This window comes from Podarcis raffonei, chromosome 6 (genome assembly GCF_027172205.1).
Source record: "Podarcis raffonei isolate rPodRaf1 chromosome 6, rPodRaf1.pri, whole genome shotgun sequence".
Taxonomy (NCBI): domain Eukaryota; kingdom Metazoa; phylum Chordata; class Lepidosauria; order Squamata; family Lacertidae; genus Podarcis; species Podarcis raffonei.
The window spans coordinates 68,367,985-68,390,822 of record NC_070607.1 but is presented as its reverse complement, the minus strand read 5'-3'; the positions used below and the strand labels follow the sequence as shown (position 1 = coordinate 68,390,822).

The following is a 22,838-nucleotide window of genomic DNA, read 5'->3' as shown; positions in this document are numbered from 1 at the left end:
GCTCCCTAGCTGGCTTTGTTGTGCAACGGCTTTCACTAAAGAGAATGCCTGAGAGGACAACGCTTTGCACAGATCAACACGGTGACAATTTAAATGTTTCCAGGACTGGCTTGTTACATCAGCACCCATGTGTTCTAGAGTAAATGCTTGAAAACACTGCTTTGCATAGACCGGCATGGTGACAAAACAACCCTATTTAAGTGCTTCCATATGAAAGATCTCAGTGTTTTCTTATACCAGCGTCCTTGTGTTCTAGATCTGACTCTGTCAAAATGATGGCAATCTCTCTGTAATAACCTCACTATTGTACAGGGAACCAAACAGACCACTGTATGTAACCCAATCTCATGCTGGCTGTGCAGTGGTGATATGATAAAGTCTGGTTTTTTGTTTCCTTCCCACAATGCAGTGCTTTCGAAGCTGAGGGCCTTTGCAGGAACCTGGCAAAACAATGTAATATTGGCCACTCTTTCTTACACTCCCATACAATAGGTGCTCCCCTCTCCCCAAAATAAAAACACTGTCATGGGCCAATAATGTTTTTACCTTTAAACATGCATCTCTCATAAAGGGAAAGGCTGGCAGCACTGGCTCCAAGGTAACATTGTCGATTGAAATAAGATGTTTATTGGTCTGAAGAGGGTACATTTCTGAAAATCTAAGGGCTGAACAGTCTACAAAACTTTTGTTACTACTCTATTGATGCGGCTACTTTGTGTTTTCATGGTACAGTGGTACCTTGGGTTAAGAACTTAATTCGTTCTGGAGGTCCGTTCTTAACCTAGAGGTATCACTTTAGCTAATGGGGCCTCCAGCAGCTGCCAAGCCGCAACCATATGATTTCTGTTCTCATCCTGAAGCAAAGTTCTTAACCCAAGGTACTATTTCTGGGTTAGCGGAGTCTGTAACCTGAAGCGTCTGTAACCCGAGGTACCACTGTATAACTTGGATGAGTTGTGCCAACTCAAAGATACGCGTTGGTGTTCTTAAGCTCACAAGAGGACTTTTGATTCAGCAGGTGCTTCTGCTAAGCCAATGGATGATCACAGAGGGGGTTGTTCACCATTTCTTCCTTGCCCCCACAGGTACAAGCATTTCCCCAAAATCAGAGCGAATGTTGAGGGACACTTCTGAAAATATGGGAGGTGGCATAGGTTGACTACAGCAGGAAGAGCTAGTCTGCAAAAATCACGTTCCCTCAGAATCTGCTAGCAGAGGTGTCCACTGATTTTCCACCCAAGCAACACAGCATTTTGGAAAGGAATACACCTAGGACAGTATTTCTCTCACACACAATCTTTTTATACAGTTCTGGAACAGATTTCTTCATAAAGGAGCAAAATATTTTTCATTCTGCCCCTCCGCCCAAGTGTTGATCAATATGCTCTTTATTTATTAAAATAAATAAATGTGGCATTAGGATTGTTTCGGGCATGGCTTTCAAGGAAAGGCTTTCCCTCAGGTAGCCTTCCTCAGGCTGGTGCTCCAAATGTTGAGACTCCCAACTGCCCTCAACCCCAGCCATCACGACAATGGGTAAAGGATTATGAGAACTGCAGTCCCAACATTTGGCAAGTGCCAGGCTGGGGAAGGCTGTCTTAATATGCTTTGTTCTCAAGTAATGGGAATTCTGAAAGTGCTACTGGTCAGTGCAGCCAACCCATTGCAGTTGGGACAATACTTTATTATAAAACACAGTTTCCATTGCTATTCTGGAACCACTACAAGGGCTGAAGATAGACAGAAGAAACTCCTGGACTATAGCATCCATAATTTGTACTGCTTGTACTCACTAGCTGTCAGATTTAGCGCAAGTCTTAAGAACTAATCCCATAGCATATTCCCACCACTAATTCCAGAAGTTAAAATGAAATAAGAAGCCTGTAAATAAGAATTCCAGTTTTTGATTTTTGTGTTACAAATATGTTTTATGCTTTAAATGTATTGGCATTTTTTGGCATTAAAAAAATATATAACAGCCAGCCAATGTTTTTTCGTTCTGCTAGCAAGTTACATTTTAGGCCAAATGTATGTCAAGAGTCTCATTCTCTGCTGACTGAGCTATCATCTAACATAACATTGATTCTGAACTCAGTCGGACATGTTAGTAGTGGCAGTTATATAGAGATAGAAGCAAGAAGATCAAAGCTGATAGGAATATTTCTGTCCTTTTTCTCACTGGTCAAGAGTTCCAAACTGTATTCTCGTCACCCATGAATTGGGAAAGAATGGTATCTGGTTGTGAAGACTGCTGTCCAAAAACTTACCGAAGTCAGAAGTGAGCAAATATATACCATGAGGAATTGACACAAAAAGGAACACCAGTCCAATACATAAGATAGCCGTGGGCAGGGCTTGTACTGACAAAGCTCACAGATGAATCCTGACTCTCATATTGAATCAGACCATTAGTCCATCTAGCTCAGGTACTGACTAGCAGTGGCACTCAGGGTTTAAAGCAGTGGTCTCTCCCACCCATACCTGGAGATGCTAGGAATGGAAGAAGACATTTATGTCCATTCTGCTGCAGTTTGTCTTCTGACACAAACTACATTATTAGACTCACTTTCCAATTTGGCAGAGTTTTACATTAATTGCTATTATTACGTTATTACACACCATTTCAATGCAATGGTCATTCATTTCAACACATAGGGAACTCAATACAAATGGGGAAAGACGCAATCAATCATGCACCACTGGCGAACTCAAAACAAGAGCAAATACCAATCATATTCACTGAATTGATTTCTGTTCCAGACATGGGACAAATAAGTGAACATTGGCATTTTCCACACCAATTTCCATCAGAATTCTGTGACAAGTCTAGAGATGCTGAGGACTGAACCTGGGATGTTTTGCCTGCAGAGCATGGACTCTACACTGAGCAAGGCCCTTCCATCATTTATGTCATCTGAGAGACCTTTGTAAAACATATCTACAAAAGTTACTACCTCATAAAACCCACTTGCCTACACATTCGTGGTCTTAGAAAAGAAACAGATTTGTTAAGTTTCTACACCTATTTGCCACAGGTAATGAAGAAGTAGGTTTTTACAAGGCAGATCTAGGCTCTGTGGGATTAAGGAAAGAAAGACGTCTCAAAATGCAATGGCATGGATGCTTTTAAAAACATAATTATGTGAAAACATGCATCATAAAAGTGATCAAGGTGGGAAACAGCTGCAATGCAACATCTTTGAAGACACCAGCATTGAATTTTGTAACATAACCAAGGGTTTATTCCACAATATAAACTGCAACATTTGATACAAGCTACCAAAAAAGAAGAAAAAGCCAAAATACAGCTGTGGCCATTACTTTACAGAGCTTTCTTGTCTCCTACATCACTAGTCCATCAGTGACACTAGAACCTAAACATTTGCTTTCTGTACATTAACCAATGCTAAAAGCACCACACGCTGTTCAGAAATAGAATTCCAGTCACTGAAACCAGACACAGAAGTTATTGCTCAGATAAATAAACCTAGTCTACAAAATCAAAGGGGGGGGGGGAATCTAAAGTTTTCAAAAATGTTCAAAAGAGTAAACAGGGATTTCTTCAAAAAGAGGAATTATGGGAATTCTTAGTGCAGTGTTTTGCACCTAAACAGAGTTGATTAAATGTGCTGGTAAATTTCAAAGAGGTAATTTAATGCTATACATGAAAAGGTGCATGTTTTGATGCCTTCAAACTGGCGAAAAACCCCTGTCTGAACAGTCAGCATTTCAAACCTCAATAACCACAAACAGCTTAAAGGATAAAAATACAAAAGTGTCAAATTGTTTTAAGGTCTGAAAAATGATCCCATTAGGATAGAAGTAGCACCATTTGCAACTTGGCTCTAAAACCAGCCCAGTGGCTTTGTGGAGGAAAAAAAAAGCTAATCTTCTGTTGTAGAGTCCTTATGTTCATCAGGCATGTTACTTTCGATATGGGGAGTCCTTTCCCGTACAGCTCACACATATGTAGTCTTCTTTTTCTGCCATTTCTGGAGAGACACCCACACATACTTGATGGAACCACTGATTGCAGCAGCCATCACACTGGACCCAGTCCACCTAGACACAAAGAGAGAGTTAAAAGTCTTCACACAACAACAAATATAGTACATCACTTTTATATCTGTTTGCTAGCAAGTTTTCTGTAGCTACAAGTCTAGCAGTCTACTAGTACCATATCCTGTACTGGGCACAATACTTTGAGGAGATAGAAAAACTGGTGTTCAGAAAATAGTCTTAGGGTGAAAGGCTGAAAGAACTGGGTTTGTTTGTCCTGGGTGGCCTACAATGCCCCCTCCATCTCTATGATTCTACCAAACCATGCATTTTTACATCCTTTACAGATATTTCCTTCAACTTACCTCATCACCTTCAGGTTGCAGGCAGTTGACAGCTGGGCAGATGGCATCCTCATCTTCAGATTCTTCTTGTTCAGAGAAGGACATATCCGAAAGAAGCAACTGGCTTTCACCAGACCGCTGTATGTCAAACAACCTGTTTCTTTCCAGCTTGCTAGTACCCAGTTCCCTCAAATGAGATAATTTCAGTTTTTTCTTGTTGGGAGCTATTTTTCTGACTCGTGTTCTCATCTCACCGCAGAAATCTCCTCTCTCAAAATGTCTCTTCAGCTTCCTTTCCACAGAGCAAATTCCATCTCTCTTCCCTCGACAAAAATCAGTCTACAAGAAACATGCATTAGAAGTTCATAAAGTACCACATAGCCAGTTCCTTATACTTCTGCATGCTATGCAGTAACCATCCACACATTTAATGAGAAGCACATATTAAGCATAATACTTCAGCATCTCTTTCTTATAGCACTTAAGAATGAGATTTTTTTTGAAAAGTTTTACCATTTTTTCAACACAGACACAAAAACCTCCTGTCACCTTTTAAGTGCAAGGGAATTAATATTGAGAGCACACATATCGGCTGTGAACTGCCACAGCATGCAAGCTATCCCTAACCACTTTTGGAGCTTGTAAGCAATGTCACAAAAACCTGGACATTAGAGCTTTGGTTTGGCAAAGCTTATGCAACAGAACATTTGTAAGAATTCCATTGCAACTGCATATCTGGTGTGTTTTTTGGGGGGAAGGGGTACAGAGAAACAACTGAGCTGGATTTCTAGTGTGCCCTCTCTATCATCTCCTGGTGGCTGATGTTGAGGGAGGGGAGAAATAAAAGTGATACATAGGAAAATGCTTCTGTGTGTGCATGTGCACTGTTGATGGGGGGGGGGAGCCTATATTTACATTACAGCAATTAAAACAAGATTTTCAAAACCAGCAGATTCAAGCAATCACTCCCTTTCTGAGATGGACCCCAGTCCTAAAAGCTTACCTTTTCACTTGTTGGTCCTACTGGTGACCTCTGTTCTGTCTTTGCAACTGGGCTTTGCTTTGTGAATAAGATCTCATACAACTCTTGTATTTCGGGTAGTGAAACCTGTAGTAGTTGGGCTTCCATCATCAGTTCATTCAGCTCTGCACTAATGGCTAGAGTGACAAACAAAATAATTTTTAATTATCAGTGGTGAAGTTTAAAAATGGTGAAGCTTTAAAACTTTTCTTTCCAAAGCATATCAAGCAAATTGAAATTATTTTTACAAACTCTCTGCCTACAAGACCCTACACAAAGGAGCTCATAATGTTATGTTTAGGATTTCACACTGATGAATGATAAGTACAGCATACTTACCATGAAGGGGGATGCAGTTTTGTCCTGTAGAGAAAGGAGAGTGTAAATGCATGGGTCTGTTATTCCAGTCATGTGGCAAAGAGAAAGATGTCGCACCAATTGTCTGTGAAACCTAATTAAAGAGAAGCAATTAAACACCACCTTATTTCTTTAACATGCTGTGAACTTGAATGATCATGGTGTTAAAACGTAACTTTAAATTGACAATTGATTAAAATGACATGCCCAATATCTTAGTTTTAGAAAGTTCTATTATTATTATTTCAATTTATTAGCCACTCTTCATCATAAGGTGCTATGTCTGGCTACAACAATTTAAAACACAATATTATAACCATCTAAAACAAACTGAAGTCACTGGATTAGGTCCTCTTTTGGACTGGAAACTGATTAAGGAACAGGAAGCAGAAGTGAGGAATAAACAATTTTCCACAACAGAGTAATGCATGTAGGCATTATCAGAATTGGAGCAGATGCTATTTAATTTAGACATAAGTGATCTGGAGTTAGGGGTGACGTAGCAAAGTTTGCAGTAAATACAGTACCAATTTATCCAGGATTGTGAAAACTCAACAAACATGTGAGGAACTCCAAAAAGCATCTCACCAAACTGGGTGGACGGCCAGCAAAAAGTAGCAAATGAAAAGCCATTGAAATGTGAAGGGGCAAAACATTCTAACCACACATTCAGTAATAGGGTCTAATCTGTCTGTGACTTGGGGGGAAAAGTTTTAGGGGGTTAAAGAGACAACTAATGAAAAATGTCAACTCATGTGTGTAGAAGTAACAAAAGCAAATTCCATGTTATGATTGCCTCGTCTCAAAAAAGGCACATAGAAAACAGGAAAGAAAAGGGCAACCAACATTGTTGATCACCTTCCTGAATGGATTTGGGGCTTTTTAGATAAGAATAAATGATTAAATGGGAATGTGACAGAAGTTAACAATGTTATACTGTACGTTATGGAGAAAGTGAAAGTGTTTTATTTTTTACTCTCTTTTATAACATCAGAAATTGGGGTAACTCAATGAAACTCCTTGGCAGTAGATTCATGACATACAAAATTAAGTACTACACAGGATACCACACTAGACCTTTAGTCTGATTGAGCAAAGCTTATCTCACATTGCCATGCAAGATGTGCCTGTCCTTTGCAGACAAAAGACTATCACATTAAGGTAGGGGAGAAAGGAGCCTCATTTTCCATGAAAAACACATAACCATTTCATTTGGGGAAGACACTAGAGGCATCAACATTTACACCACTTTAAAATGATGGCAAATTTTTGCCTTCTCTCCAGTTTGGCCTTGTGATACCACATAGTCAAATCTAATTAGACCTTGGGGGAGGGGGGTGTTACCCCCCCCCAAGACAAATAGTCAAACAAGTTTCATCCCAACCCAGCTAAACAGACTGACATCAGATCAGCTTGTCCACAAGCAGACTGGAGGTCCATGACAGAAGAGCTGATGAAGGGCCAGAGACGCAAGACTGATAAGGAGGATTTACTTTATTCTAAATGATACAGTTTAGGACAGGAACATAAGGCAGCTTTAATCCACAACAAGGCTACGTATCAAGGAGCGAGAGTAGAATTCATGGCCTAATAGGACAATCCATTAAGTAATAAATGTGTGTGAACCAAGGCTGGGAATTAGCATGTAATTCCTTAATAATTTACCACAGTATTGTTGGCTCAGAGTTTAGATAAATGTGTCAGTTGGATGTTGCACAACACATCCTGGAGAGCTCCCCTTATCAAGGAGAACCTTACCTTACTTGTCTCTTGCAACTGGCCTGCCATGGTTTGCCATCTGCTGTACAGTATACCTGAGCCCACTTTGTCTTGTATAAGTTTTATATTCCCTGAGGACAACATCTGCTGTGCTCTATGTTGCCAGTTCACGGTTCTCTCTATCATATACCGTAAAGCATCTCCCTCAGGCAGTCTCACTCGAATACGCTGCAAGGAAGCCAGTAAAGGTAGAATCTTTTCTAAAGGTGGCTTTTCAGATCTATGACAGTGAGGGCAGAGCCACACCCGAGGTTCCTGCAAAGTTCTGGGCACTGAAACACAGCTGGTATGGAAGACCGCTCTGCATAGTTCACACTGTATCATTGGTGCTGCGGGCTCACTCTGGCAGAGACAAACTTTGATCTCTACATCCTGTTCAGTGGAGAATATTTTTTTTTCATTTGCTGCTCTAAGTGAATGCAGTGCTTCCATCTCCTTTAAGCGGGCTTCACCAAGTGTGGCCATCTGGAAGAAAATGACATGAAAACAGTCAAATTCCTCAGAGCAAGGTTTTTAAACTGAAGGGCTCAACTATAATTTTCTCCAAATCTTGCAAGAAAGCTTTAGATGATCCTCAGGGTCCCTGCAAACTCTACAATTCTATGATTCCAACTAGGGAGTCAAACCAGATGCATTCTTTTTGAACCTTTTTTTTAAATGGCATATTGTCTGACACTTCATCAAATGTTAAGGAATACTCTTACATGTAGAGTAAGAGGCTTGACTTTCATTAACAGAAGATCCATCCCAAACACATCTTATCTCAAAATCCTCAGAAAGTCCATTTTTAAAAAATGTATTAAAACATGCCCTCTTTATTTGGGAGAGAACATAAAAAGATATACAGTCATACCTCGGGTTACGAATGCTCTGGACCGTGCCGAACCCAGAAGTACCGGAACGGTTTACTTCCAGGTTTCGGCGCTCGTGCAGAAGCACAAAATGACGTCATGCACAGAAGCGCCAAATTGCCTCATGAGCATGCGCAGACGCGGCGCTGCAGGTTGCGAATGTGCCTCCTGCATGGATCACGTTCGCGACCCGAGGTATGACTGTACTAGACAAAAAAGGATTAGTGTGCATCTCCACACAGAAGGAAATGGAAGAAATGAAGCATCATAAAAGAACAAAGGAAGAGAAAAGCTTAATCTACTGAACACCTATTTCCAAACCCATTTCTAACAGTATACATACCGCAGCAGCAGTTTCCTTACTCTCAGATAAAGCTCTTTCCAAATCATTTAAACTCTCTAATTTGGTGTTCTTCTTTTTTCCATTTGGGACAGGCTCTTTTAATTTCTTCATTTTTCTTTTAAATCCCAATGTTCCAATATCACATCTTGGACACAACACCTGGTGAAGAGTCAGAACAACCATTATTCATCCTGGTGTAAAACAACATAATCGTATCCTCCTTGTAAATGGCCAATCCACAGTAGCTGTGTTAGTCTGTTGTGGCAAAAGCAATAAAGATCCATCCGAATCAGGATGTTCTATGCAAGGTCATGCTGTCAAAAAAGAGAGATGCAACAAGACACTGACCTGTTTAGCAAAACACAGCAAGACAAACTTGCAGGCTCCTGGAGAGGAGCTCACAATAATTTTACTCCTCCCAAGTACTTTTTACTATTGTGCCACACCTCGTTAAACCAAGGTTTAGCTTAATGCTTTACCAGAAGTGCTACTCATGGTCCAGGGGTCCTTTACCTTACCTTTTACTCATGGTTAAGCTAACTGATCACTAAACATGAGCTGTAGCCAAGAACAAACATGGGAGGGGGCATACACTAAACAGAAGACTGCAAATACATCTTTTAAAATCTGATAGTCATCAGTCACCTGAACCTTGAGGGCTGTCAGTTCCAGCACTTACTTCTTGTATAATCCCACTTCCCATATCATAGTTATCTGGGAATCTCAAGGGCCAAACTAGTTACTGCACACAGTCATGTATAACATCGTCCTGATAGACCTCTCTGAACCATGAAAGCCACCTTTTGGAGGGGCAATTAGGATTAATGTGGTCCAGCTCAGGACATTATGGCTTCCATGACAACCATGGATCAGTCATAAGTTTGTCACTGGCCTGACACAGAAAGCATATACTTTTGTCTTTGCCTTGGTGAGGAACTTGTCAATATGGATTCTTGCATTCTAGGTGAATTCCTGGCAGCATAAAATGTGGAGGCCTTAGTTTCACTGTGGAATGGTGAGATGTGATAGGCCATTGACACAATGGAGCCTGAATGCCCCTGTGGTTTTCTGTGGAGCTTCAGGCCAGACAATGGCTTAAGCACAATAGGCATAAGGCCTGCTGTGAGGGTAACTGAACATTTACTACTAGAACACATAATTGTGCCTACTGCATAGTGGTGAAGGCAACAATGAAGGCTTAGTTTGCAGCCTCCATCAAATCCTCGAGTAGCTGTCCAGCAGAGCTTTTGAAAGAGGTGAAAGGTTTGCTGATATCTGCCACAGGAAACAGTATGCTGGAACCCTCAGAAGCCTGCTATGGGAGTTTTGCTAGGCAATTTTAGGCCAAAATTCTTGATTTCATAGTGATCCAAATACCATAGTTGGGACAAATCTATGTCAGGTGTCTTGTCCAGTTTTGTGGGATACTTTCAGTTGATGTACCCTGTGGATGTGAACAAGATACTTGTGGTATTTCAGTCAGCCTTTGACTCTTAATTTCTATGTGGTGGGTATATATCACAAATACTGAATTGAAAGCAAACATGTATACACCATAAACTGCTTACCTCAAGAAGAGAATAAGGTGAATTCTCAGTCAAAAAAGTATTGCTTGCACACTCTTTCCAAGTTTGAACCTCAGCAACTAATGATTCTAATCTTGGCAGATATTCAAGATGTACGGGAATAGAGCGACTTCTAGACACAAGTTCCACAAGTGTATCTAACACAGGCACACGTCCACCAACCTAACAGTGTAGAAACATTATTAAAAAAAACATTAAAGTAATTGTATTATTCTGCTGCATGCCTATCTAAGGCAGATACAGAGAACTTGTGGGACTCCTGATATTGCTGGACTACATGCTGGCTGGGGTTGATGGGAGTCCCAACAAGATCTGAAGGATCACAGGCTCCCCATCCCTACCCTAAGGAAACATCAGTTGTACAACTTAAATTTCTGCCAGCAGTTGAACACCACACAGTCTACAGAAACAAATGAAGTCAGACTGAAATCACTAATGAACATCACTGATGATGAGTAAATATATCTTTCCTACCTGTAAGCCCTCCACTTCCTGTAGCCAGTCTCTGGCCTTTTTTACAGCCTCTTTCAGAGCTATGCCATTTGGAAGGTAAGCAGGAATTTCCTCAATCCCCTTCACTGCTGCTTCAAGACTACTTAATGACTGCCGTGGTCTTAAAATAAACAAACATATATGATCACAATGTTGTATTATTACTCAAACACTAGTGCAAAATTGCTACAATTATAGTATCATAAGGCACTTATTGTCAGTATGGGATGTCAACAGACAAATTAAATGAATATATAATTCAGTTTAATTTACAGGCAATCCCCCATTTATGTGGGGGTCACATTCCAGGTCATCACACGTGTAAGCCCACCCTGCTTCTCTTCCAACGCTGAACATGCACAAATTGAGAATTGCCTGCATAAGGTTCCCATATCTTGAAGGCCAATAAGGAGGACGCGGGGGGAGGGATTCTGGGGAGGTGGGGGCTCCTTTAAACTTCTCCACTGGGGGTGTGCAGCTGCCCGCCTCTCAAAGGAGAAGTTTAAAGGAGACCCCCACCATGTCTCCGGCAGACTGGGTGGGGGATCCATTAGACTCCCCCCCCACAGGCAGCTGCAGCTGAGACAGGCCAGCGCACTTGCCCCATCCAAGGCCGCCTTGGTGCATGGGTTGGGCAAGGCAGAGGCAGCCCAGCATTTGCATCAGAGTGCCCTGAAGGCAGTGCAAGGGCTCTGTTGTGATTCTGCTACTGGGCTGCCACTGCCTTGTCCAGCTGGGGAGCAAGAGCAAGCCAAAGCAGCTGTCTCCTTCCATGCTCTCTTTGCCTGCATATGCTGCTTGCAAGGCAGTTCAGCAAACACATGCATACACACACAGACTCCGTTCCCCCACCACAAAACGCTTTTTTGCTAAGGAAAATATCCCCCACAGATGCTATTTTTACGTTTTAACCAGGGGAATGGGGACCAAGAGTTGGAGGATCCTCTCAGCCCAATGGTGATAACATAAACATAAGAGGGTGGAATTCAACATTGCACTCTTCTGATCTTTCCTCCTCCTATGTGCTGCTCTGGGGAGTATTCCTGACCCTTCTGAGTGGATTTGGGGAAGTGGGGGAGGAGCGAAGCATATACACTAGTGAGAGCCCTTGTGCTGGTCTTCACTAGTGCACATGGTTACCTGAATCGGGGCAGAGTTCTAGCCTGGTCACTTTCCTGACAACAGTTTTTTATGTGCAGAGATTCTGTATGCATGTATACTGTACATACATACAGAGAAGCATGGAGACACATAAGGCTCCATCTTGAAGTCTAAAGTGGTACAGGTCAGAAACAAGTTAATGCCTGTAGTTAAAACTAGGCTCAATACATTATTGTAGGACTCGTCTTCACCCAAATGCCTTCAAGTGGAAGATGGGTTAACCATTTCCTGCCTGCTGGGACAGAGAATATACCATCTCACTTTCTTTCCTGTACACAGAGTGCTACAGACTCACCTTTCCTCATTTTTGTGAAAGTTTGGGAAAATAATTACTTGAAAGCAGTGTGTGGTAACTGCAATAGTTCTGAAAGAGGAAGATTCAGTTTTTACCTGGCTTTTATCAGGGTTCTAGCCTTGTCATCCCAGTGTTCAGATACTGTCAACAGCTCTTGCAGCTTAGCCATTGCCTTCTCAACAGCAGGATGAGGAGCGAGCCCAACACCAGAGTCTATAAGTCTTCTCATATCATCCAGAGTAAGAGAATTTTGGTCCAAGCAAACATGCTGCACATCTTCCAGCCAGTGGGCTTGCTCTAGGCGTATCCGTAATTCACTTAGCTGGGGAAGATCAACATCAAAGTCAAAACTGACATCCAACAGTTCCTGTATTTCTGAAGCACTGGGAATTTCTTCAGAGAGGAGTTTTTGGCTATACTTCTGAAAGTCTTCCACACGATTAAGAAGATCCTGAAATATAAAGCAGCAAAATATGTCAAGGGTTTAAAACTCTCCCACCAAAATATCATGAAATCTATTCTGTCATTTTCACCTGAACAGCAAGCCACCTAGCAGGTTTTTCAGAATGCCAGGCGTATTTGTTTCCAAGAAGTAAAAAAATAACAATTCCTCAGATTTTAAGATTTCTGAACAAATCTCATTTTAAGAGCTTATCAACTTTGCCAAGATCTGCTTAAATAAATAATGACCAAAAATTCTGATGTGTTTCAGAATTTTGTATGAGTTAACCAAGTCAACTTTATTAGATTTGGATTTTGGTCAGGGAGAGCTCCAATCGGAATTCATATTCTTCCTGTTCTTAGGAAGTGACAACTCCCTGGGGTAAGGTTTCTACACCAAGAAAGCATAGAAAATCAGAAATGCAGACCTGCCAATTTACATTCATTTAAAACTATGTTCAAATACATACACCAAAATATGATATATGTCTGGTTTGCACAAAACACTAACTCATGGTTTATTAAAACCACTCTTTGTTTGATTGCGCAGGGGCCATGCTAATCTTCTCTGTATCGCTCCAATTTTAGTATATGTGCTGCTGAATCGAGCACATATTATTACAGGGGAGAGACCAGGAGCTCACCAAGACAGTAGCAAAGTTCCTCTATTTGATTTTTTGTTGCCGAAGTATGCTACAGGATCCTGCCCTTGCTGGAAACCCACAGAGATGCTCGCCTCTTCTGCCCTTTGGCAGGTGACTGTGCTGTTGGGGTGGCGACGAGATCGTACTGGCCTATCTATTCTAAATGTACTCTGAATGTTCTTATGTGATGCCAATAAAAGTTACTTGACTTGACTGCTTGATTGCCTGAACCCTGCCTGCCCAACAAGCTTAACTACCGTTTGTTTAGTCCCAATAAGTTGTTGGCTTTAGTGGCATTTGTTTCTCTATCCAAATTCTTGGAACATTCAGAAATCTGAGTCTGTTTTCTTAGGATTTATTATCTGGAATGCTCTAATTTACCTTCAGCAATGTTGTTTGGCTGATGACACATGGTAAAGCATAGAGCTGCCTAACAAATAAACGGAGTTCATTCACAGTCAGCTGATTTTGAGATTTTCCTCCTCCAGACCGATACCTGCAATCGCACAGACTTAATTACAACATGCTTCCAATTATTTGCATAATCAGAAATGATTTTTTTAAAAAAGGGATTTCTGCCCCGCTGTTCAATGAAATTCCTACAGCAGATGGAATTTTGTTGCAATTGATACTTTTTCACCTGCTATTTAAACTTCCTATAAGCTAGGGGTGGGGAACAGCTTGTGGTCAATGCCAAGTGAAGTGTGAATGTGCTAATTTTACTCTTCTGAGAGAATAATGAAGCCAACACAAGTTTCATACAACAATGGCAAATCTTAAAGGTGCAGAAGAAAATGGTCTAATTTTTTTTACAAACACACTGCAACACATGAACATTAGAAGAACCCTGCTGGATCAGACCAAAAGTCTATTAGTCCAGAATCCTGTTTCCCACTGTGGCCAACCCAATGACTATGGGTAGCCCACAAGGAGGACATCATGGGGAAAGTTCTCAGTCACATGTTAGGCTGGCCTCAACTAGAGCCAGGGCTTTTTCGGCTGTGGCTCCGACCTGGTGGAACACTCTGTCACAAGAGACTAGGGCCCTGCGGGACTTGACATCTTTCCACAGGGCCTGCAAGACAGAGCTGTTCCGCCAGGCCTTTGGCCAGGGCACAGCCTGACTCCCTCCCTTGGCAATCTTCGCGGAGCTCTGGCCCAATGGTGGCCAGTGGCTTGAATTTAATTAATTTTATAATGAATGATTTTAGAGTGTTGTTTGTGCTGTACATTTGTACTGTTTTATTGTTGTTAGCCGCCCTGAGCCCGGCTTCGGCTGGGGAGGGCGAGATATAAATAAATTTTATTATTATTAATTATTATTATTATTATTATTATTAATAATTATTATTATTACCCCACAATTATTAATATTTAGAGGCATGCCACCCTTGGAACCTGCAGACAGCATGTAGCCATGAGTAGTAGCCATTGCAAGTCTTATTGTCCATGAATCTGCCTAATCTCCTTTAAAAGCTAAACCGATGGCCACCATCAGATCCTGCAATAGTGAATTCCAAGGTTTAGCTATATGAAGTACTCCCTTTTATCTGTCTTGAACCTCCCGTCATTTAGCCTCATTGGATGACATCTCTCCACTTTCTGTACACTAGGGGTGGAGAACATCCAGTTTGCAGGCCAAACCTGGTCCACTACTGAGTCAAAACTGGTCTACAAGGCCATTTTCTCTAAACCCCGTCCAACCGCCCATCAGCTGACATCACTGGTGACGTTTTATTTAGTGCCAATGTGTGTTACTTTAAACTTACATGCACTGAGCTGTATTTCCCATTTTAATGCCCTGTTAGGAGACATATCTTTTATTTTTACTACCTTGAATAATTTGGTGTCGCTGTTGGCCATCTTACTGCTTACCATGCTCATTCCAATTGTCTACTGCTACACCAAACATAAATTCCTCATTCAAAAACTGAGAAGCTGCTTCTGCCAATGAAAGAACTGGTGCACTCAAAATACATTAAGTGTAAAAATAGAAAACTTGAGTGCTTTTGAAAGAAAGTATTTTCTTCAGCACCGTGTGATGCTTGCCTCTGTGTCTTTTCCCACTCCCGTTTTGCTCCTTCTAATCTCCTTTGGTGTTTACCATTGCTAAAAGAAGCCTAAGAAAGTTACACTCTGTTCCTGCCAACACCCCTCCCCTCAAGATATGGGAGATTGCCACCAAGGTTCCTTTGATGATGCAGGAGTGTCTGCAGCTATTTCCTATTAATTAGGTCAATGTGGCTATCTGAGAACAGCAGAACGAACAAACAATTACTTCATTGTGTTATTAGCTGCAAACATGCACTCCTCCCAAAGGGAAACTGAACATTGCTCAGCTCTCTTATAGCTCCAGGTAATGCCCATCACCAACGCGGGTGGCGCTGTGGGTTAAACCACAGAGCCTAGGGCTTGCCGATCAGAAGGTCAGCCGTTCGAATCCCCGCAACAGGGTGAGCTCCCGTTGCTCAGTCCCTGCTCCTGCCAACCTAGCAGTTCAAAAGCACGTCAAAGTGCAAGTAGATAAATAGGTACCGCTCCGGCGGGAAGGTAAACGCCGTTTCCGTGTGCTGCTCTGCTTTGCCAGAAGCGGCTTAGTCATGCTGTACGCTGGCTCCCTTGGCCAATAAAGCGAGATGAGCACCGCAACCCCAGAGTCGGTCACAACTGGACCTAATGATCAGGGGTCCCTTTACCTTTAATGCCCATGATCATAGTAACTGATGATGCCAAGCATAGATATGCACGTTTCTATCACATTTAACCTCAATAAAAATGTAGGTAATTTAGCTATTTTCAGCACTTTATGCTGTAGGGTTGTATTCAGCATTTTTAGAAGCAAAAAATGTTTAAACACTCACAATAATTTAAAGACACGAAGCAAGTTTTCCTAATAAACCCCCTGGGAATTTGAAATCAAGCTACAAGACACATATTAAACATACCTAGTTTGCCGTTTGCCATTAAGAAGCTGTTGTGCAACTGAGGCACATTTCTCTGCGTCCTGAGTAACTAAACGAAGGTGTCGCAGCAAATCATTGTCTGGAAACTTCCTCATTTCAGATTCTTCAATTAAAGCTTTGAAATTCATGAGACCTTTGGGAGAACCAAAATTTTTGGTAATTAGAATAGTAAAGTGCGCTATTTTGGGTCTGCACTTTTATAGTAAACTATTCTACTTTCTTATTTATTTATTTATTTAAAATACTGCAGTGTCTTAAAAATATATCCCATATTTTTCCGTCTATAAGATGCCCCCATGTATAAGACCCCCCCCTATTTTGGGGGACTCAGATTTATAAGACGCCTCCTAATTTTTGACATTATTTTTTAGAAAAAAAACTAGTCTTATACACTGTGAAATATGGTTTATCAAAGCAGTTTACAGCAATAAAATATAAAACTGTACAATAAAAACCATATAAAAAAAGCATAAAACAGACATTAATTAAACACTGTGGAAGAATGTATTCTTAGTTGCCTACATGGCCTGGTGAATCTCTATTAGCAGAGTATTCCACAGGATTGGGCCTTAGATAGTTGTAAAATGAGCCTTCATTAACTTTGCGAATGACCAATGGCATTCCTGCAGTTGATTTCAGTGACTGAGCTGGGGGGAAAGGGTTCAGGAGAGTTCTGGGGTACCCTGATCCTAAGTTGTTCCGGGCTTTGTAAATTAATACAAAAAGCTTGAACCTGGCTTGGTAACAGATGAGGTTGCTCATCTTCAACCTATACAGAACTAGGCTGCAGTCATATGTACATTTAGTGGAAAGTAAGTATCACTGAACTTAGTGGAATTTCTGGGTACATGTGATAAATAACAGCCTGATAATATCAAACTAATAACATTTGACAATATGTAGTCATAGCACAAAAACAAAAAGGTAAAGATACATACTTTTTTTATTATTAACTTTTGCCTCCAAAGCTTCATTTACATTAGAAGCCCATTCATTGTAGGATTCAGCCCGCAGCTTAAGTGCATTCATCATTGGATAGAGTTCATCTAATGTGTAACGATATCTGGAAATAGTACAGAATTTCTATAAATACTTGCAAATTTGAAATTCTAAGTGAAGCATTTTGGCATGTACTATTCTACTACAATGTGCACAGTATGCTGAAATGTTAGGGAGACTGTAGCCACTGCCAAAGGTAGCAGCCCCACTTCTCCCCTTTTTCTAACAGCTAAGAAACAAAAATGAATGATGTCACTGTGTTTTAAAGCTTCCCCACCTCCACAGCCAGAATTCAATAATGTGAACTGGGGATCACTGAGCCTGTGATGCAGTTACATCATATTGACACATTTTTATTTACTAATTGATGGGGGATAAAAAGGAAAGGAGAAAAGATGTGGGGTTGACCACACTCTGTCAATTCCCTATGGGGTAGGACAAGTTTTAAAGTGCAGGACGACAGGGAACTGAACTTGCCTGTACAGTTTCCCCCATCTATTCTTCTCTCATCAAGAGTTACTTCTGACCACAGAAGTGGTCCAACGGTCCAGACAGCTGTGGGGAAGTGATTCCGAAAACAATGGGATGGGGAGGGATTTGCTTTCACCTTTGCCCTTCCTGTGGAACACCCTCCCATCAGATGTCAAGGAGATAAAGAACCATACAACTTTTAGAAGATATCTGAAGGCAGCCCTGTATCAGGAATTTTTTTAATGTCTGACATTCTACTACGTTTTTATATGTGCTATAAGCCACCCAGAGTGGCTGGGGAAACCCAGCCAGATGGGCAGGGTATAAATAATAAAATTATTATTATTCCATGCAAATGAGATTATGCCCATTTGCCTTCAGTAGCAAGTAAAGCTCTGCTGGATGAAGTACAATTGCCTCTGGGAACTCTGCTACGTGTTTAAGTTTTTTCCTCCTCCGGAGATGACGCGTCACTCTACTCTTTAAATTTCTCCTCAACCCCTGCTTTAGAAGGAAGGGATAACAGGTAAATCAAATGGCAGGGCTGCATATATATATGCAGGTATATATATATGTATACCTAAAGTGTGATAGCTGCAGCAACAGGTCTGCAACACAACCATGTCTATATAACACCCCCCCAATAACCTACACTGTGGCGAACAGCAGCATGGAAACACTTCCTGGTAGTTTGTACCTGCTTTTCAGAGATACAGTATTTTAGAGCAATAAGGATGGGGAAAACTTGGGAAGGAAGTCATAAAATCAACTACAGAGAAAAGCTATGCATAACTTAAGTGACATAAGCTAGAAAGGACCAAGCATATCATTTTTTCAATCCAACAGCTTCTTCCAAAATAATGTATTACAATATTAAGGTATTTATTAGCTAAACACTGAGGGGGGAGCAAATCCAAAAGATACACTGCCTGTCCCCAAATGAAACTGAAAATGCAAAGAATTCACCTAGAACTACCCCAGAAAAAGCTATGCTTCTGTAACTTCCCTCCCTCCTATACATACAACTATGCTCTGTTGCTGTTTATTTAAAAATCTAACCTATTATTGGCTGTGATAAGAAACCAAACAAAATTTGTTGTTTAAGCTTCTAAGATGCAATCTTTTACTACACACAATATTCAGCAAAAGCAGGAAAAAGAAATGCAATTATACTTTAAGAGAAACATTTCTATTCCTTGGAATAGATTTTGCAAACAAAATCTTACCCCATTTTGTATTTATAAGCGGGACATGTGCAGAGGTCCTCTACATGATACAGGCATGCCAATAAGTCAGGATTACAAGAACAGTAGACTGCAGACATGTAACAAGTGGTTTTACACTTTATGCACTGTCGTTCATCATCGGGCAATATTTCCAAATTCACTCTCTCTAAATCAGTAACCCCCTGTAATAAACAATAGTCATTCACTTCATAGGACAGTAAAAACAAAACAGTTCATGGATGCAAGTAAATTTCAAGAATGGCAACGTACCATCCTGAGAGATTCAGGCATAGCTACTTTCCATAAAAATAAACTGATTCACTGCATGTAAACTGTACATTTATGAGTAAATTACCCCATCATGTAGATTAAAATTATCAACAATTATCATTTTTTGGAATTAAGGATTTTAAATAGTGAAGTTAAATAGCTAAGACATTAATTACCTTACCAAAGTTAGTAAACAAACAATAAAACTTTGCAAAAAAATAAATGTTACCTGCATTAACGACCAAACATTCTGATTGTTTTTTCTAATATGGACTATTCATGAGGCAGCTATTGAACCTGGAAGCAGGGCCAAACAGAGACGTACCTACGAGGGCCATTTGCCCCGAGGCCTCAAGTTCAAAGGAAGCCTCAAATTTAATTCAACACTTGTTATCTTGGGGGAATTTGATGTTTCACAACTCGTTTTTATGTACATTGGACCAGATTGCGACACACCCTCCCAGCTTAGAAATGCAAATTTAAACAAATGGATGATTTGCTAAAAGACACCATTTTTGGTTAACTGATATGGAGTTCTGTCATATGCTTAATATCAACTGCCGTTTTACATGAAAGTACCATTTTACCTCAATAATTTATGCATTTCCACAGGAAAAGGGTAGAAAAGCCTAAATTTAAAAAAATCAAAATATGTCTATTTTTCTGTTGTGGTTCCTTATTTTGTTTTTGTTTGTTGTCATGTTTCATAGTTATTATGGCTGGGGCAGTGGAGCCATTAGGACAACCAGGGCTTAAAACACCAAGTGCTTTTTAACACCCCTCCCCAAAAAAATTGCAAAGGCACATTTTTTCCTGTTCCATATATTCTTCCACAACCAATTTAAACTCCGAGAGAAGTGTGTATTCTCCAGGAGGACCTTCTCCAGCTCCTGTTCACTGGCCTATCAAAACTCTGCACAACTCACTCAGTCCAAAAGTACTGCTATGGCCAGGAAGTCTCATCCATCTGAGCCGTGTTTTTAACCCTTTATCTCCCAAGTCCCGTTCCACTCAATATTCAACACCAGTTTAAGTATTGAAGTAAATACCTTGGGAGGAATCCCCCCCCCTCATAGCTTGGAAGTTCATGGGGGCCCTTGTTGTGGCACCTTTAACACTAGCGGTTTCAGGCTGCAATCTTGTACATACTTATCAGAGAGCAATCCCCATGGAACTCAGTGGGTCTCAGAAGTAAGCCACCACTGGCTAGGAGGCCTCAAAAGTTTGTAAGTGGCTCAGGGCTCTGAGATGGCCTGCTTAGAGAGACCTGCAAGCAAAGTAGGTGGCTACCACTGAGCTGCTTGCTTTGAAACAATTTCACTGCTAATCGCTTAACTTCATAAAACATACCAGTTTACAGACAGCCTCTCGTAAAGCCTTTTCATCTTCAATCATAATAGCCATGTCTTTCTCAACAGTAGACGCTACCACTACATCAAGAGTCTCTGCTTTGGCAGCCATTCTGCATATCATCTCATCATGAGAAAACACACAGTAGCGGTTTAATAAGCGATAGTGCTCCACACACTGACGTCCCAATGGCAACTAGAAGAAAAAATACAATAAACAGATTTTCTTAATGTTCTCAGGAGAGGTGAAGCTGTATAAAGCAACAGGTTCTTGCCAATACATCACTGGCCAAATTATTAAATTAATGCAGTCCACTTGATCCAGAATAAACAAGGTAAGCACAGTCCATTCTAGGACCCTGTACAAATAAGTATTTAAAACCATTCTCTGCAGAAAGGAATTCAATGCTAATTAAGATTGTACAGTGCTATGTGCAAAACTGAAGCATAACCAGAAACTTGGCAGCACACTTCCAGCTGAAATGTTTTAACCATTCACAGCATTTGGAATACATTGGCAGGGATATATCCATTTTACTTCAGTGGATTGGAAGACCTCAGCAGTCAAGAATGCTATATGCACAATGAAGCCCTTCTACAAAATTTTGAATCAGAAACAAAATGTATAACATTAGTTTGCTTCTTAAGGTGAGATGATGACAAGGTGTCCAAAGAATACAGCAAGATCTTTTAAAACCTGATTTCATATTCTAAAAAAAGAATAAAACTCATACTATCTACACTGTGATCCAACTCACAGAAGTGTTTTGAAGGTTAAAGGAAACAATGGCCACACCTTCAAATTTCAGAATATGCTTTCCAACAAGATGGCAATAAAATGGAAAACTTACCCAGTCAACAGTGCAAAAATTAACAGCTTCAGCAAAGTTGAAACCTTGATTAAAGCCACTATGATAGGCTCTTGGAAACGTAATCACAAATTCACCAGCACACTGGTTGGTACGGTAAATCTATGGCAAAGCAAAGCAAACCAGAAAATGCTGAAGTTGAAAATTTAGAATTTTTAGGAATCTTTTAAAAAGCCATCTAGATCAGACCAAGCATCCATTTGGATTCTAACCATAGTTACTCAGTTGCATCCAGGAAACTCATAAATGTGGTGTAAAGGGAGAAACAACCCTCCATGTTCTTTGTCCCCACCATCTGGTATCCAGAAGTATGGACTGCTTCTGTGCATTTACCTATCAAATCTATTTGGTGCTGACAGAAATATCCCGTGAGTTTGTCCAAGCCTTTTTTTCAAGCTATCTATGATGACAGCCATCATCATCATCATCATCAGAAATAAGTCATTGCTGCTCACAAAATGGGACAGCTGTCGAAACCCATGGATACTGAGGGGTTCAATTATCCAGGTGATTCAGCCTGTAACTCTAATACGCTCTCTGTCACATTATGTTGGCAAACATAAAGGGGCTAAATATTAAGGAAGCTATTCAACTAAGCTTTTACTCAGCGTAGAGCCACTGAAATTAATGAACATGACTAGCCCAGAGCTAGTCATTGCAACAGGTTTGCTCTTTTTTATTTAAACATGTTTATTACAGTTTTGTAATAGTACAAAGAGAACATTCAAATAAAGTAAGTAATCAATGTCTCTGCTACGAGTAAAACCAAGTTGGACACAACCTGTTTTACCCAGCCTACAACCTGTTTTCCAGTGACAACATGCTACTGGTGCTGCACAAGATGATGCAAATTAAATGAGATGCGTAATGCTGTGGAGCTGCTTTTGTGGCGAAAACATGAATGCAGCTCTCAAATGTGATCAGGAGTGTTTGGTGCTTTAGCTATTTTATATTGTTTTGATTTACCTATTGTGTATTTCTTTTGTACTACCACGTCATTCACTGCTTTGGGGGTTTTTGAGCCAAAAAGTGGTATGTAAACAACCCATAACTCCACATCTTTTGGCACCAGGCCAAGACGCCTCGGCATTTTATTGTAAAATGTTTCCTCCCGCTGCTTGAAGAGTTTTGTTAGCTCCCTGTTGTAATGGTTATCTTACTGTTGCAGCTGGGGAAGGGGGATTTCAATAGCTCATAATTGGTATATAATCACTGTTATAAGGATGCTTCTATCTTCACATAAAGTCAGACCACTGGTCCATCTAGCTCAGTATTATCCACACAGATGTTTTGTTGCATAGAATGTTTATATCTTACTTCTTTGCTGCAAGTCACCTTTAAAGCTTTGTAGTATCCGGTGAGGGAGAGGGAGAAGAAA

At 40.6% G+C, this 22,838-nt stretch overlaps 1 protein-coding gene and 1 pseudogene across 4 annotated transcripts in view; both read right to left on the bottom strand.

The window, feature by feature from the left end:
• Positions 1 to 3,214: 3,214 nt before the first annotated feature.
• KDM5B (lysine demethylase 5B) overlaps positions 3,215 to 22,838 on the bottom strand; it is a 50,343-nt gene continuing 30,719 nt past the window's right edge. For all 4 annotated transcript variants that reach the window (XM_053393782.1, XM_053393784.1, XM_053393783.1 and 1 more), the window contains 15 exons: positions 21,443 to 21,562; positions 20,593 to 20,787; positions 18,973 to 19,154; positions 17,215 to 17,339; positions 16,259 to 16,409; positions 13,695 to 13,809; positions 12,324 to 12,679; positions 10,755 to 10,893; positions 10,263 to 10,442; positions 8,695 to 8,853; positions 7,480 to 7,965; positions 5,704 to 5,815; positions 5,347 to 5,501; positions 4,365 to 4,682; positions 3,215 to 4,062 (listed from right to left, as the gene is read on the bottom strand). In XM_053393782.1, the coding sequence (XP_053249757.1) occupies positions 3,925 to 4,062; positions 4,365 to 4,682; positions 5,347 to 5,501; positions 5,704 to 5,815; positions 7,480 to 7,965; positions 8,695 to 8,853; positions 10,263 to 10,442; positions 10,755 to 10,893; positions 12,324 to 12,679; positions 13,695 to 13,809; positions 16,259 to 16,409; positions 17,215 to 17,339; positions 18,973 to 19,154; positions 20,593 to 20,787; positions 21,443 to 21,562 (2,931 nt within the window). In that variant the 3' untranslated portion in view covers positions 3,215 to 3,924. The remainder of the gene's footprint in view (positions 4,063 to 4,364; positions 4,683 to 5,346; positions 5,502 to 5,703; positions 5,816 to 7,479; positions 7,966 to 8,694; positions 8,854 to 10,262; positions 10,443 to 10,754; positions 10,894 to 12,323; positions 12,680 to 13,694; positions 13,810 to 16,258; positions 16,410 to 17,214; positions 17,340 to 18,972; positions 19,155 to 20,592; positions 20,788 to 21,442; positions 21,563 to 22,838) is intronic.
• On the bottom strand, positions 13,183 to 13,281 carry LOC128416786 (uncharacterized; annotated as a pseudogene).